Raw genomic sequence first — 16861 nt, 5'->3', positions numbered from 1 at the left:
CAAAACACCTTAACAAAGGGTATTTTGAAATGGTACAAATTAACCGAAAAACATATCAAAAGAATTGAACAGATAATTCACAGAAGAGAGCAGAAGTGGCACCTTAAATGGTCAGTACACATATGAAAACACCTGCAACTTTACTGGTTATCAGTAAAGTAATCAAGACTATGAGGTAACGTTTTATACCCATCAGGCTGAGAGATTAAAAAAATCGAAAATTTCAGAAGCTGAGAAGGATGTGAATTATGTAAATGCAGACTCACATGCTACTCATGGGATGATGTCACCACTGGAAAAACAATTTACAAATATTTAAATGAAACACGGTAGTGGATGAATGAGCATAGCTATTGTATCCACATATCCAGACTTCTCAAAACAATTCAGTACACAAAGCTTGTTGTAGAATAATACATGAAGTGTATACCATTTATGTAAAATTTAAAACCATGTGGAACAATACTATGTTACAAGTAATACAAAAAATGTAAAGTGTGAATACCAAGAAACACTTGTGAATGTTATTGGTGGAGTAGAATGTATATGGTGTTTTTTTTTTTTTTTTTTTTTTTTTGGTTAGGTGAATAAAAGTGCCTTTGTTTCCTCTTTTATTTATAAATTTTGCATGTCAAATGTTTCAATGTAATTTCCTAAAATATAATAATTTTATTTATTAATCTGTCAAGCACATACTATCTACATTAAGTATTCATGCTATTGCTAAAGACAGAGTGGAGGTGACTCTTCAGCATGGAATAACTGTTATCAAATTAATGATTATTGTGGACCTTTATTGTTCTAGTGTGAAGGTCGATCATTTGCTATCTTCATTCAACAAATATTTATGAAATACCTTCTGCATGTAGAGCATTATGCTAGAGTACAACCATAACATCTTGATTACAGATGCAAGTATTTGAAAATATAGAAGGACTTTCATTTATGTAATTCAAAAAAGACTCCCTGGCAGACACTAATTACTATAATGAAAATGACTTTAGTGTAAACAAATGATTCAGGCTGACAATTTGTAATTAATGAATAATGTAAATACCATTGGCACTTTAAATCTTAAAAGGAAAAATTAAATACAGCTATACTAATGAAAGGGTTTTTAATTTACTAATCTAGTACTCAAGACTAACACTAGATAAAATTCCCAATATGAAATGGCTTTATATCCAAAGAGCAACTCAAATGCATTTTTATGTCTACTCATTAAGTTTAGAGGAACCCTAAATACTAAAAGACAGAGCTAGTGGATTATGCTTCTTAACATATGAATCCATGTTTGTATTACATAATTTATTTGGAAGAGTTGCATGAAAAGAATATTTTAGTATAATCCATTTTTTTCACTATGTTTCTTTGTAAAATAAACAGTTTATCCTATACAAATGTATTCTCTATTCCAGGCCATATTTTGTGACATATCAATAGAGTTAAATTATGGATGGCATAAAAAAGAATCACTTTGGTTTGGCTAGTACCCACAAATGATCAAATCTTGAAGTCCTCCTTCTGGACTCTTGAGAGAATATTGTGTTATCTCTCGTGTGTCTTTTCTATTTAGTGCCCTGACCAAGTCACACAGTAAAAAGAGGAAGAGGGAATAAAAAAGGGCAGACAAGCCAAGGGAAAAATCAAATATCAAACAATATCACTGCTCAAAATTAATGAGTAAGACTCCAGGGCCCATCATCTAAGTGCTCCTGTTTGCTTCAACAACTAGTCATAGTTAGAGCATCTGTATTCACAAACCATATAGTCAGGAGCCCTGTTCTTAAAAGTACATAGACTGTCAGTTACATTTATACAGAGACGATGTGTAGAACTTAATCAGTTATCTGAGTAATTCTGCCGATAGTTCATTTTCGCAAGCATAGAGTTTGTTTCACACGTTATTAAAATTTGTTTCATTGGATGGTTTTCTAATCCTCCACTGCACTTTGCCTGTAGAACTACAGACAAGGCATTGCATGAATTAGAAAGTTTCTAAAAGTAGCCGCTACATACTAATAGTTGAATTGCCAGACAGGCTGTGTTGTGAAGTATTCACAATCATTGTATTGCCATCAGTATTGTCCAGTGGTGTTGATAGTTGTTTAATTTATGCTGTTAATTTTCAGCTCCAAGAGAGCAGGTTACTACAATTTTTCTGTGGACACTTTAATCATATGAGAATTTGTAACTAGGAGAAAGATAATTGCTGAGAAAGGGATATGTCATTGAAGGATAAATACATGAGCATTTCTGTCTTCTCAATGGTGAAGCATAGTAATTGTTTTAGATTTGCTAATTAAGATTACATAGGAATCCACAGGTAAAATTTTGCAGGTAATATATTAAACCTTTTATGTTACTATTTAATTAAATACTGCATGTATTAAGGTACCATCCTGCAGCATGTCATAAATGCAAACAATCTGTTAGGTCCTTCACCCATGCATTCATGCATTTGTCAAACATATTGATCACTTAACATGTGCCAAGCATTCAGCCCTTTTCTGTCTAGATTCTCTCTGCAGTTGGAAGTTTTATCTCAACTTCCACACCCCCCAACCCAATCTATTATTGATAATAAATTAACAAGTTTGTGTAACAATACCTTTGTGACTGGAGCATTAGAGATACATAGGGAAACTTGTATTGGAAAAACAGTTACATGAGTACACCAAAGTTTTTATGTTTATTAAGATGTTTTCTCTATCTAGTAGACAAAAGAAATTACACTGAAACGGCATCATTTGAATTACAATTACTGCTACATCCAAAGGAAAGAGGAAGCTGTGAATAGAGCCTGAGGACAATTATTATTGTTAGAGATTTAGACTCTTAAAATTTCCAACATAGTGGTCTGGCTTCTATTGATGAGAAAGGAGCAATTTACAGACTTTCCCAAGATCTCTAAATCATTTAGGCCATTGGGGAATAGTTGAACAAATTACTTCTTTTAGCTCAGTAAGTAGGACTATGCTGACTAAGAAGTGAGCGTTTTATAATCTCTCACTCTGAAACAGATTGCCTTCTTCCCCTTCCCAAAGAGCCAGGGGCTGCCCACATACCTCTGGATTTTCTAGCGGGGGGGGGGGAGGGGTGACTCCTGCTTTGAGTCTCCAGGGCTCTGCCAGCCAGTGGAGACTCTGAGCAGGAGGAGGTAATGATGGACATTCTAGCTGCAGGGAATCCACTCAACACCTCCCTCCCTCAGAGATGATTTTCTCTCCTTGGAGCACATATAGTATGAGGGTCAGGATCAAGGGTGTGTATCTATGGATGTTTGTGTCTATTTTTCTGCCCATCATTTATCTAAATTGAATGCCTGCGATGTGCTAGGCTTCTTCTAGGCTCTGGAAATACAGGGATGAATAAAAAGCAACACACATTGCTGTCCTTAGAAATGCTTACATTCTCGTTTAAGCTAGTTGACATTCTACTGGGTGATTTTAGAAAACTATGAAATTTTTTCCCTGTCTCTTGGTTTTCTCAGTGGTAATAGAGGTGATAGCAACTACTACTTCACAGGTTGCTGGAGAGCTGATGCGCACGGAGCACTTGGGCCTGCCACCCACTGTAGCCCCCTTACCTATTCTTACTACATGGAAAGCATTGCCTGGGTAAAGACATGTGTGGGCACTTTACTGTTGAGGGTAAACAGGGAAATACTTCTGTCTTGATTTCATTTTCTGTGCTGGAGCCAGGAATGAAGAAAATGAACTCACTGATAGAAGTGAGCTCTTGCTGTCCCAGCCGTCCGTTGATTAATTGACTCAGTCATGGATTCATTTGTTCATTCATTCCTCACCCAGTAAACATTTGCTGAGCAGTTACAATGTACCAGGCATTATGCTGGGATTCATTAGACCAGTAAAATCTGGTTCCTGCTGGAGGAAGCTCAGATGCTAATAAGGACAACAGATAAGCAAATGTACTATTGTAATATTATATGATAACTGCAGTGATTTAGGAAGTATAGACAAAATGCTATTTTCTCTATAAATGCTCAAGAAAATAAGGCAGTACCCATAGTTGTCCTTTGTACCTCTGAAATTTTAGCCTGTATGGTATGTGCTAGACTTTAAAAAAGGATTATTTCATTTATTTACCATAATTGGGGAATTAACTACTTCTTTATATATATTATATATATATATGAAATATATATGAAATATATATATGTATTTATTGAAGTATAATCATTTTACAATATTGTGTCAATTTCTGGTGCACAGCACAATGCTTCAGTCATACAGGAACATAAATATATTTGTTTTTATTTTCTTTTTCACCATAAGTTACTATAAGATATTGCATGTGGTTCCCTGCGCTATACAGTATAAACTTGTTTATATATTATATGTATACTAGTTAGTATCTGCAAATCTTGAACTCCCAGTTTATCGGTTCCTACCCCCTCCCCCCCTCGTAAGTTTGTAACTCCTTCTTGTAAGTTTTCCAGATGTGACATTTTAAAATGAACATTAAAACATTTTCAGTTTGTTTTGTGAAATCATTCAAAAACAAATTGTTCACTTCTTTGTTTTCGTAACCTGTAACTATTGAAGACAGGTGGTTTTTAATGATCATCATTATGAACTTGAGCTTCCAGAGGGCACTGAGTCCTTTGGTCTGTTGTGTCTGAACTCTTCTGTGAGTAACTTATAGGAAGATCCCAGCCGAGGTTCCCACTCTCCCATGGCCTCTATGTTTCTTTGGCTAAGAGGACATTTTCTTCCTTCCTTCTTTCAAAGATAATGGGCTTTTAAGACTCCTGAGTAAATGACTGAAGAACTAGGCTGTTGCTCTAGTTACATTTTTAAAAATGCAACTTTATGTACATTTGTACTTTCTGTTTAAATTTGGATCACAGTTGAAATAATGGATCACAATTGAGACTGATGGGCCTAGAGTTGATAAAAATGGTCTTGGACCTGTGGATTATCTTTGGAAGTTTGTCTTTGCTGGTCTGTAATAGTAACAAAAGAACAGCATTCCAGTTTACTGTTCCAGAAGAGAGGAGTGTCGTTGTGTCATATTAATATATAATGTAGTAAAAATAAATCTCATCAGTGTCTTCTATAATCAATGATTGTTCTATGATTTTTCTACCAGAACATGTCAAAGTATCTGGCTGCAACTTAGTGAAGCTGATTAGTAGCCTTGAAGAAGCTATCAAAAGGAAAGCAGTTAAATGAATCAGTGATAAAGGTCCTCACCCTGATATAGCCATTGTCTAGTCTTATAATTTGAGCATCCAGGGACATATCAGGGGGAATCCAGTTGTTAAAGAAGAAACTGAAACATAATTGAAAGTGACAAATAATCAGCTGGAGACTGGGAAACATTAAGTAGAAAACCACTTGGTTCAGAAGCTTCAAGAAATATAGGATATACAAATATTATATATTTCTAGATTTTAAATGAAACTTTAAAGGTCACTGACAGAAAAGATAGAGATAATTGTCAGAATTTAAAAATTTTCTCATAATGCACTTAATTGCATTATTTTCTTTGTATTATTTAGTTCAGAGAAACAGAATTATAACATGAAAAATGTTAACAGTTTCATGAAATTTTATAATCAAAGAACAGCCTACAAAGTACCTTTCTCTTTTATCTGTCTTTGTAAACGACACGAAATGGTAGAAACACACTTCATCCTTAAGATCAGAGGCCCAAATATGTGTCACTGTGTCATTTTGTTGTGTATGGTTTAAATCAAATTTTCAAACAAATTTAAGCTGTCATCTCTCAAAATCCTTGCTTCTATATGTTAATCTCATTATTTTGAAAAATTTGTATCTCTTAAAAATCATATTCTGTTTACTGGTGGTTCAGATACTTTCAGCAAACATTATGCTCAGAAAGAGTTATTTTCTCTGTAGTGTCTTACTGATCTGTGTGTCATTTAAAAGGAGAACATTTTAGTTTTCTTAGCTTTTCTTAGTGAACTGTTACATGCAAGTGATGTGTGATTTTCTTGTAACCATCCGTGCAGTTGCTTTTCATTTGCCCTCAATTTTTTAATGCATCAGCCATAACTGCACACTGTGGGAAGAAGTCATGTTATAAAAAGTAAAAGTCATCTCCCTACCACCCATGGACAACCTTGGCAAATACTCTTGTCTATATCTTTTCAGATTTTTTTTATTATTGTTATTCTAAAATCTACATCATCTATCTCAGTCTTCTTAAAGTTGTATCTCTATATTTATATTTACAGATGAATCTACCTTTATCTAGAAAATAGGATTATACTCTACATATTACTGTGAACTTGGCTTTTAAATGGAACTGTTCTGTCAGTACTTACCTACATGTGTATTTATGAGTGTTCACACTATATTTCTTTGAAGGTGGTTGACATTTTAAAAATAATTTCCTTATCTTTGGGCGTCTATTTTGTATCCTTTACTTTCCTATTTTAAAGGCCATATTATTTAGAAAAAAAGTTTCTCAAATAGTTTTAAAAATGTACATTTCTAAATTCCTGGTGGAACTGTTGGATCCAATGGCACGTGCAGATAGTTGTCTTGATATGTGTGGACAAACTGTTCTCGTAGGGCTAATGTCTGTGCTAGCCCTTTCTACAAACTCTTGCTCCTTAGTATTATAATAATTTTCTCCAAGAAATTCCATTTGAGAGTTGAAAAATGACAGCTACGCTTTTTATAAAGAGATAAAATGTTACCAGTATTTCTGTAGGTTTTTTATTGTCCACAAAAAGAAAGCTGGCCATTTTCAATAACTACTTGATTAGACCCAAACCATTCCATTAGGTTACTGGCAAATTTCTCTTTGTTTTTAAATATTAGGAACCAGAATTATATATTTGGAACATTGATACAGTATTTAGTCCAGTGTAATTTACAAAAAGACTTCTTGGTAGTGGCTTCTAAGTTGACAGTAAGGATAAAATCTCAGATGAATTTTTTTAAGATCATAGTCTAAAGGCATAAACATTGTGTTCATAAGAATATTGAAGGATTGCTTCTGCTGGATTTGCTCCACTAACTCATGTAGGCAACATCCCAAACTCAAACAGCCGGCAGTTGCTTTGTAGAAGACAAACTGCATCTGTAATCAGTGTGACAGGACCACAGGTTGCATATCATCACTTCCACCAAGTTATGCAAGAGAGCATAACTTGAATAATATAACCACTGTCATTGGGAGAGCAAAGTCGTCAATAAGAATAATTTGAAATGAAGTCAAGAAAAAATAGGCTTCAGGCATTGTCTTGCTGCAAAATTTTGCCTTTGGCCAAAGTTTTGTAGCGGGGTAGAGATTTTTAAAAATTGGGAATGAGGTTAATTGCATGGCTAATTGACCTGGGGAAGAAAACTTAGTAACCGTATTTCTTTTCTCCAAAGCCAGGAGGTTGGAAAGCGAGTTTTCATCTATTCTTCCATTTATACAATTAGAATATATTAGGTGCTTTGTCCACTCTGTAGGCTGCATCCTCTAACTCAGATCGTGGACCAGTACATTTATGATTGCGAGGTCCCATATCAACAGTTACAGACAATATATTGCATAGGGACAGTCTTACATACTCTGATGTCACCTGAACTGGAGATCAACACCTTTGTTGGATTTTTACCCTACTTGTCTGCCTGATTCCTCCTCCTCCATCTTGTAACTGTCAGATTTTGAATGTGTAATTTGTGCCAGGCTTTGTACTGGGCATTATTTAAATAATACCACTTATCCTCAGATAACTTTGAGTCAATAATAATGAAGGCATTATGTTACATTGCCTTCCTTTTAGAGATGAAGAAACTGAGATTACAAAGAGGAAAGTAGACTCACAGACTTACTGTTCAATGATATTTTGCATATTACTTAACCTGTTTAATTCCCAGTTGTGAATCTAACAATAAAATAGTGGACAATAGTTACTGAGAGCTTACTATGTGACAGACATTCAGCCATGTCCTTTACAACATCCTGATGAGACAGGAAATAGTACCCCCGTGTTAGATGAGAAAAATAAGGCTTAAAGAGATAGAATTAATTATGCAAGAGCACAGGGCTAGCAAATCAAGGGAGAGAAGTTAGATGTGGGATACTGTATGACCCAAAGCCTAGAAGATTAATGAAATAATTCATTTGAAATGCTTACCATGGTGCTGAGATCCACAAGGTACATAGTTCACGTTCTTCCTCTCCGTTAGCAGCAGCACCCATAATTGAACAAAGATGTCTGGCTTCAGCCTATGCCTGAGCTCTACCTTTTAATTATAGGAAATAAAATTGATTTACAAATGATTATCGCTGATGAGAGAAAACTTAAAAAAGAGGTCAATTTCACCACTTTTAATTTTTTTTTTTTGGTCAGAGGCCCATAGTTGATAACAGTCTAATGATTGCTACATATCTTTTCTTTCACAAAATGAGTTTCTTTTTATATTTATAGGTGGTTTTTTTGCAAATCATCAAATACCATGCAATTGTGAACACTTTACATGAACATTACCCTGTGTATTCATCGTTCCTATTGTACCCCTCTCTAAATTTTTTCAAGAATAACTTTCTTTGGAAATTAATATGATTAGGTAGGAGTTTTCAGTTAACAGTTTAGCAACTGTCTATTAATCTCCTACTGTGAGAATGACACAGGAGTATAAAAATCAGTAACTTGCATTTCCTGAAAGACACATGTAAGCAAACCAGTCATTTGAGTTCAAAGTGATGGGAGCAGGGTCAGGGTATTAACAGAGTCCTGTGGGAGGAGAACAGAGGGGCAGCTGTGTGCCCAAAGGGTTAGAAATCATTCTGGAGAGAAAGACGCTTCATCATCCCAAGACAAATGTGATACTGGTTTTTTTAAATTTACCCAAATATGAGTGCATATTTTATCAATTATTAAACTGTAGCCTTATCTGATGTGAAAATTGTAACTTAATATTCACACTTTCATTCTCTTCTCTTTGTCTTTTTTCTTCTCTCCTCAGCTAGGTAGGGAAACAATGTGCTTTCATGCTAAACATCTCAGAATATCATAAAAACAACAGCACATTGGACAGTTAAATTCTTATATTTTTTTCTTTTCACCTTTAAAAATATTAAGGGAAGAAATTGTTCAACTCTGAACTAGTAGGGCAAAATAAATAGTGGAAAAATGCTTTTGACTACAGTTCTTCCAATAATAATTATGAAATATGTCAAAAGTTCTGAAATATTAGATATTTATTGCAGAGAAAGAATGATCTTTGTCTTCTAAAATATCAAAATAGTTTTTAATGATGTTAATAAAACTGAAGGACCTTTATTAGTAGATAGGGAGATTTTTGACACTTTATTTTACGTGATTGGCTCTTCTGATTCATAATTTAAACAGGTAACTCTAGTGAGTCTTTGCTCTGATAGCTGAAACTTCCTGTATTTGCTTGTCTTTCCAATCCTGGGGGTAGCTGTTTGCCCTGTGTCCCCAGTTGATCTTTCAGTGTGTTCAGTTTATTCTTTGTTATGATGAGGTGGCAACTCCGAGGTCTTTATTTGTGGCACCAGAACACAGAAGTCAAGTTTTGAATGTTTTGACAAAAAAATTGAAGATTGTGGGACAATCATAACTTTTCCCATTGGTGATTAAGATCACTCTACGCGGTTTCAGTTTGCATTGTCACTTTTACAACTTGGCAGCTACCGTGCCTGTAATATGTTAATTTCTGATGTTTAAAACATTTTCCAAAATAAAGTAGTTGTTGGCTTTTTTCTCTTTGATACTAGCTTTCCATCTAGTGAAAATGCCTGATATGTAAATTTAAAAAATCACAGCTTTTTACCTTTTATTGTTGTGATATTACTTTATTCTAGTGTGATCGCTGCTTGCCTCTTTATAATGACAAGCCTTTCCGCCAAAGTGATCAAGTTCACGCTTTCCATTGTAAACCATGTGAATGCAACAGCCACTCTAGAAGCTGCCACTACAATGTCTCTGTGGACCCATTTCCACTTGAGCACCACAGAGGGGGTGGAGGAGTTTGTGATGACTGCAAGCACAACACTGCAGGTAACTGGCAGTTAACACAAATGTCAAAGGCTGACTTGGCCTTGAAACCCATGTGCATCTATAGATAATGCATATTATTTTAAATTGTTTTACTGTCTTATTTAAGAAAGGGCTTTCATGCCATTAAGTTTGAAAACCCCACTAGTTTACCAAATCTTCATAATTCCAAATAATTAGGAAGTTTTCAGAAATAACACTCTAGTCTTAGACTATCTCTTTTCAGGAAAATTTTTTACAAGTTCACACCATTTGATTAAACCATGAATATATTTTGGATAAATGTATTATTTTGAATATATGTATCCATAAAATAAGTTTCCTTGGTGACCCTCATCTTTCATTACGTCTGGGTTCTCCTGCAGAGATGTTTACATTCATTCAGATTTGTCCTGGACTCTGATAATCTGGGAGTGCTTTTCAAAAAAAAAGTTCATTCATGTAGAAAATAATTATTAACCTTGTTCTAAAACCATCCAGTTTATTAACTAGTCACTGAAAATTACTGTTTTCTGAGAGGCTGATATGTTAAAAGCAGAAATAGACAATGTCTGAATTTGTAAAATACAATGGCCCAAGTCTGATGGGTTTGAAAATGTGCGAAGCATGAATAAATTTATTAGATTATTATTGATAACCTAAAATATAAAAAGACCTTGGCTAGGTGCTGGGAATATAAAGATTAACAAGATAAGAAATTCTCCTCCCTTTGTGTGGATTATTATATGGTGGTAAAGGCACATTATTAAAGGAACAATTACAAAGTTGTCTGATGAGTTCTAAGATAGGGAAGTATAGTAGGAGATAACCAGGCGAAGGAGTAAGGTGGGGAGGGTTGTTAGGGAGATGAGCAAAGTTTTCCAGTAAGAGAAACAATTGAGCAATGGCCTGGAGGAGAGAGAAACATGGCGTCCTTGAAGAACTGACAGAAGTGCAAGTGACTGATGATAAGAAAAGGAACTAAGAAGGAAGGCAGGACCCAGATACTAGAGGACCCTATAAACCGTGATAAAGCGATTGGCTTCTAGCCTTAGGTTAATGAGATGTCACATAAGGGTTTCACATAGGAGAGGGGCATAATAAATATTGTGTTTTTAAAAGACCTGTCTGGTTGTACAATGGAGAATGGATTGGAGACTGTCAAAAGTGGTTTGGAAAACTGATTAGTGGGATATTGCAGTAGTTTAGATGAGAAATAATGCTGGAAGACATTGCAGGTGGTATGGATAGAGGTAAATGGATCCAATAGATAGTTAGGGTGAAAAGTGGCAACATTTCCTGAGCCAGCTATGGGGTGTAGGTAAAGGAAGGAAGAGTCAAGATCTATGTCTGACTTTCCAGTTTGTATGACAGGGTCAACATTGGAGCCAGCCGTTGAGATGGGAAACACAGGAGGGTCATACTTAGGGAGAAGATGGCAAGTTCTGGTTTGCACAAGCTCACTGTATGTTTCCAAGAAACACAGGAGAAACTCTGTTTGCGGCAGTCAGAAACAGAGCTCTGAAGCTCCTTTCTTAAAGAAGCTTTCCGTGGTGCTTTGGAGAAGATCAGTCTAATCTGTATACTTTAGTAGCACCTGATGCTTATCATAGTTTGTAAGTGTGTATTTATTCCTGTAATGACTTAACTAGGACTCATCTTACCTGCTAGGCTGTAAGAGAGCTCTGTGAAAGGGCGCAGTGTGTGTTCTGTTCACTACTGTATTCCTCAGCATTTAGCACGTTGTTTGGAACATGGTAATCACTCAATAAATATTCATTGAGTGATAAATAAAGGAGAGATTTCTAGATTGGAGATATAAATTTGGGAGTCATCAGCATATCTAAATGGAAATACTCTTGAAATATTATAAATCCATTTAATTTTTAATTAGTCCATAGTCAATATCCATAAGAATGTGTTTTTCACTTGATTAAGTTATTTTCATAGCCTTCTAATATTGGACCAATTTGAGCAATATTTGAGCAAGAGTGCATAATGTTTAAAGGGAGAGTTGATAGCTGTGAATTTTATTTCAGCTTATTTCATTGGTCTTAAATGCTACTCACATTTACTTTAGAAACTCCTTGTAGTTTAGATTGTTTTCTTATATAAAATGGAAAGGGGAGTTTTCTGAATAATAAATTGTAAGCACTAGGAATTATCTCACATTTCTAATCTGTCAAGATATTCTAATATTTAATGTGAAATTTATTTAGTATATCCTAATATAATAAATTGCTATTTTAATATTTGAAATGAAAAATAATGACCATAAGCACTAACAGAAACATTTGCTTTTAATCACATTAACTATAATTAACAATAATAATTAATAAATTATATTAAGGGCAGTCTTCTATTTTACAAGATTTAGTTCTGGAAAAATATTTTAATATGATATACCTATTTGCTTCCAACTATATATATCTGTCATCTACCACACATACAGAAATTTCTCATATTTGATTTCAATTAAGTGCCTGGTCCTAGAAATAAAAAGTTTTAAGTTTAGAAATGAACTCTTTCAAAATGTATGGGCCCTTCCAAAGCACAGCTTTTTAGAAGTGTGGTGTTACATAACAGATGGGAGTGTAATGAAGTAAAGCACAGTTTGTAACAGGTTCATTGTTTCATATGCTCTGGATCACTAAATTGGCAGGTAGAGATGAAAGGTGCATTAAAATGGACGTCCCGAAAATTATAGAATTCCCTCAAAGGAATACAGTCTTTAATTTTGAATTATGCAGCTGATTTTAATGAATTGGAAGTCATAATGCATAACCTTTCCCTGATGCAGGAAAGAACTGTGAGCTGTGTAAGGATTACTTTTTCCGACAAGTTGGTGCAGATCCTTCAGCCATAGATGTTTGCAAACCCTGTGACTGTGATGAAGTTGGCACTAGAAACAGTAGCCTTCTTTGTGATCAGGTGAGTTCTCACTATTGAAGGTAAAGAATTGCTCTCTTTCCGAAACTAATTTAGGGGATATTCTAGCAGTGAAATTGAGGACTATATCAGAGAGTCCTCTGTGTGTGTTTGCATTTCAAAGCAATGGCTGCTTTAGGGGTGTCCCTGGGCAATTTTTAATATGAACATAAGGTAGTTCTTTGTATATGAGAAAGACTTATTTTATTTTTAATTTTGCAACTGTCAAAAAAGATTGGGAGGTAGGGGGTTCCAAGTAAACAAGGAGGTAAATTAAGTATGTGTCTTGGAATTATTGGTTAATTAATATTAATAAGGAATATTAAGTGAACAAGAACAGTTTTCTTCCCAAATTCTATAGAAGATAGTATATAGCAAAGGTAACTTGCACATAAATCCAAATGAAAATTATGACAGCTTTGTTCTAAGTTTATTTTAACCTTTTGTCTAACAGTAGAATGGATTTTTATAACTTCGTACATTTTCATTACCAACATCACAAATACTGATGTCCAACCTATAAGAACACAGATCCTAACTGTATTAGAAATCAGAGAAAGCACCTCCATGTTTAAATGTGCTGTCCTCAGCTGGAGCTTTTTACCTGGTCTGGTAATACTACCACATGAAAATGGATAAAGAACAAATTTACTTTGAAAAATCAATTCAATGATTGTATTAATTTTTAATAATTACATATTCTCTTGCAAATAATTGAGAATGCAGTGATTGGGAGCATAAGTCACAATCTAGTTAAAGAAAAAAAGGTTACAAGAGGAAGGTAATAAGTTCAAGGCAAAATATATTTGTCGTGTAACTTTTAGCATGCATTGAAAACTGCTTTAACAAACAAAAGCCAGATATAAAGTGAGCTAAAGTCTGGGTTTGAAGACCTTCAGATTAACCAGAGTGTGCTAATGAGAGAACATTACATGCTTCAGTGAAAAGCTGAAGAGTAGAAAAATAATTGACAAAGGCAATTTCTACGATTTTTATGTGGTGATATTGAGGAGCTGTTTTCTGAAAGAGCCATACTACAATTTTATGTACGTTGGTTTGAAAAATCTGACTCTGTCTTTACATGTCTGATCCTTACACATTTGCCCTGAATTTTCACCATGAATGTCTTGTTTGTTGTTCCAGTCTCAACTCAAAGACTGATATATCTCCTCTTTGGAGATCTTGTCACTGCCCACCCAGTTACAGAACATTCTCAAATCATTGTCTTTTACATCATTTCATGTTATTTTCATTACAGCCTTCATTAAACAAATTAAACAAATTCATTTATTTCCTTCTTCGTCTTTTCTCTGCCCAACAAAGAGAACAGTTTCAATCATATCATAAGCACTCCATAAATATTTGTTTCATAAATGTTCAGTGAATAAAGAGAGATTCTGTCTGAGCACTGATCTCATAGTCAGATGGTCATTTAGAGTGGTTATTATAATAATCTGTGCATTATGTAAAGTTTTCACTTAAATACATTTTTTTCCTTGAAGATCTAAGGTCAAGTCATCTTGGTATACAATATTGAAAACTGTGAACTAAAGTTATACCTCCCAATTTTTATTTACATGTTAAAATGTAGCAGATATGTCCCTCAATTTTACAACTTTGGTACACAAGAAATTAAAATTTAATTTTTCTCAAATTTCTATTTCAAGTCCATTTCATTAGAGTAGGAAATAGTTTTTGTAGTTCTGTGTTTGCAAATATTTAACAACTGGGTATCTCTAGGAAAAAAGCCCTCCAGGGTAAATTTTAAGCTACCAGCGAGAAGTCACTCAACATGGGTTTGGGAGGAGTCGCTTTTATCATCCCGTGGAGCCTGTGCCAGTGCACTGCTGGCTCTGGGCCTCCTTCTCCCCCTCTCATGGGGTAGATCTAACTGTTGGATGGAATGGTAGATGGACATACCCAGGGCAGTGACATTTCAGAAGGTAGGACCCCTCTGACCACTGATGTCATCCACACCTGCAGTTACCCTTTGAGATCTCTTGAAAATGGAAGTGTTTCTCCCCCTGCCAGCTCGGGCAGTATTTTCAGAGTCCTAGTGGAGGGTCAGAACTTCAAGTCTGCCCGGCGGTAAGGAGGAGACTCTCCTCCTGTGTCAAATGTCAAAGTGTCAAATGTCCATTAACTGATAACTGGATAAGCACCGTGTATAATGTATCCATTCAGTGGAACATTATTCAGCAGTAAGAAGGAAAAAACCACTGACATGTATTACAACACATGCTTGGATCTCAGGAATGAGAATCAGGAGAGGAGAAGGGACAAGAAGAGAGGATACTGTTTTTCAAAAGATGCTTCTGATAGTTTCCATGTGCAAAAATCTTACTTAAAAATGCGTAAAGGGAAAGACATTTTTTAAATGACCATTTTCTTTATTTTAAAAACATTTTTCCTTTTTATTTTTTTCTCTGCCTAATTTGCTTGGTTGATCATTTTTATAGCTGGGGAAAAAAAAGAATTTTCATAAAACCTGACATGTAGCCAAAGAGAGCTACATTTAAGAATCTGAACATAGATATAGTAATAGAACCCTTTCGTGAATTTAAAACCGCCACATTCTGTGTCTCTAAGTCACAGTCACATCTTACTTGATTTTTATCTTGTTTTCTCATTCTCCAATTAAAGACACAAAGTATATAGATTGTTACTATATGTGGAAATAACAGTGTCAAGTATGCTTTGCTTAAATAATACAGATTTCTAAAAATGTTGATTGTCATTTTCAGCGGGAGAACAGAATATACACTAAAAAAATCTGTCAACAGTGTCAGAATTAGAAACTGTAAAATTAAATTCAAGGACTTTTTTAAAATTCATGCGGTTGCAATCCTTAATAATATTAGGGCACATACAAGGAAATTAGGCAGTAGTTCAAGTCTCATTTTGTTGTAATAACTTAGGAATCAAGCCAGCCCCAAATGGCCTGAGTCGACTGTGTTGTGTGCTCTGTGTTCTGGAGGGAAACTTTCCCTTTGGCAGTTGTCATTTGAAACTCAATCCAATCTCATAAGATATGGCATGTCTGCCTTATTCTTCCGTAAGAAATGTTGTAATTTCTTCCTCTTGTGAATGCCAAGATCTTGCAAATGGCATGAAGTAATGCTGTGAGTCACTAAATCCTAAAATTACTGATGCCAAAGTCAAGACATATAGACCATCTAAAGCACATAATATTAGTAATATTAGGAGAAAATGGAGGAGAGTCATTATTATGGAGGAGTCCTTAATGCAGAGTCCTTGGATCCCGAGGGCTACCGTGGATGCATTTTAGGGCATCCATATATACTTTTAAATTGTATGTGGGGTGTGCCTGTGTATTTTTTGTTTGTTTATGTATCTTTGAGAGGAGAGCTTTCAGTACCGAAAGGTATACCTAAGCCAAAAAAAAAAAAAAAAAAAAGAAAAGAAAATTAATTTACTGCACTGGGGAAAATAAGTCCATTTATCTTAAGAGCAGCCTTGGCTCCTAGAATAAATAACATGTAAGTTTCCATGGATGTCACTGCACTTCCTTCTTGTTTCCTTTGAACTCAGTGCCTGAGTTATTACGACGTCTGTTTTAAATTGGAGGTTGACCACTCTTTTCCTTTTCCTCATCTAGTGTGACCTACGTCCAGAAGACCCCAGTAGAGCCCCAGGCCTGGATGATGCTCTTAAAAAATATTCTGAGGTGTTTAGGGAAGGGTCTATGAAGGTTATACTTAAAGTACACATATGTGGGGATCCCAGTCTGTTCCTGACCCAAGGTGGGAGTAAAGTGTCTGTCTCCAAACTGCCCCTCCACTGCCCCTGCCCTGCCTGCGTCTGCTGGTGTTTCTGGAGTAGCCACCTGCACGGGTGATGCTCATGAGGTGAGGAGATTTGAGAGAGTCTCTGGCATGTGGCCCACCTCATGTAGAAGGCATTCAAGAAGTGTTGTCT

The 16861-nt window shown here is 35.2% G+C and overlaps 1 protein-coding gene across 1 annotated transcript in view; it reads left to right on the top strand.

The window, feature by feature from the left end:
• The window catches only part of USH2A (usherin), a 642834-nt gene that overhangs the window by 78845 nt on the left and 547128 nt on the right, over nucleotides 1-16861 (top strand). The window contains exons 9-10 of the mRNA XM_074351610.1: nucleotides 9823-10018; nucleotides 12795-12925. Coding sequence (XP_074207711.1) covers nucleotides 9823-10018; nucleotides 12795-12925 — 327 coding nt within the window. The remainder of the gene's footprint in view (nucleotides 1-9822; nucleotides 10019-12794; nucleotides 12926-16861) is intronic.

Source organism: Camelus bactrianus, chromosome 23, assembly GCF_048773025.1.
Source record: "Camelus bactrianus isolate YW-2024 breed Bactrian camel chromosome 23, ASM4877302v1, whole genome shotgun sequence".
Classification (NCBI taxonomy): Eukaryota; Metazoa; Chordata; class Mammalia; order Artiodactyla; family Camelidae; genus Camelus; species Camelus bactrianus.
The sequence above is the reverse complement of the archived record's forward strand: the minus strand, read 5'-3'. Positions and strand labels throughout refer to the sequence as shown.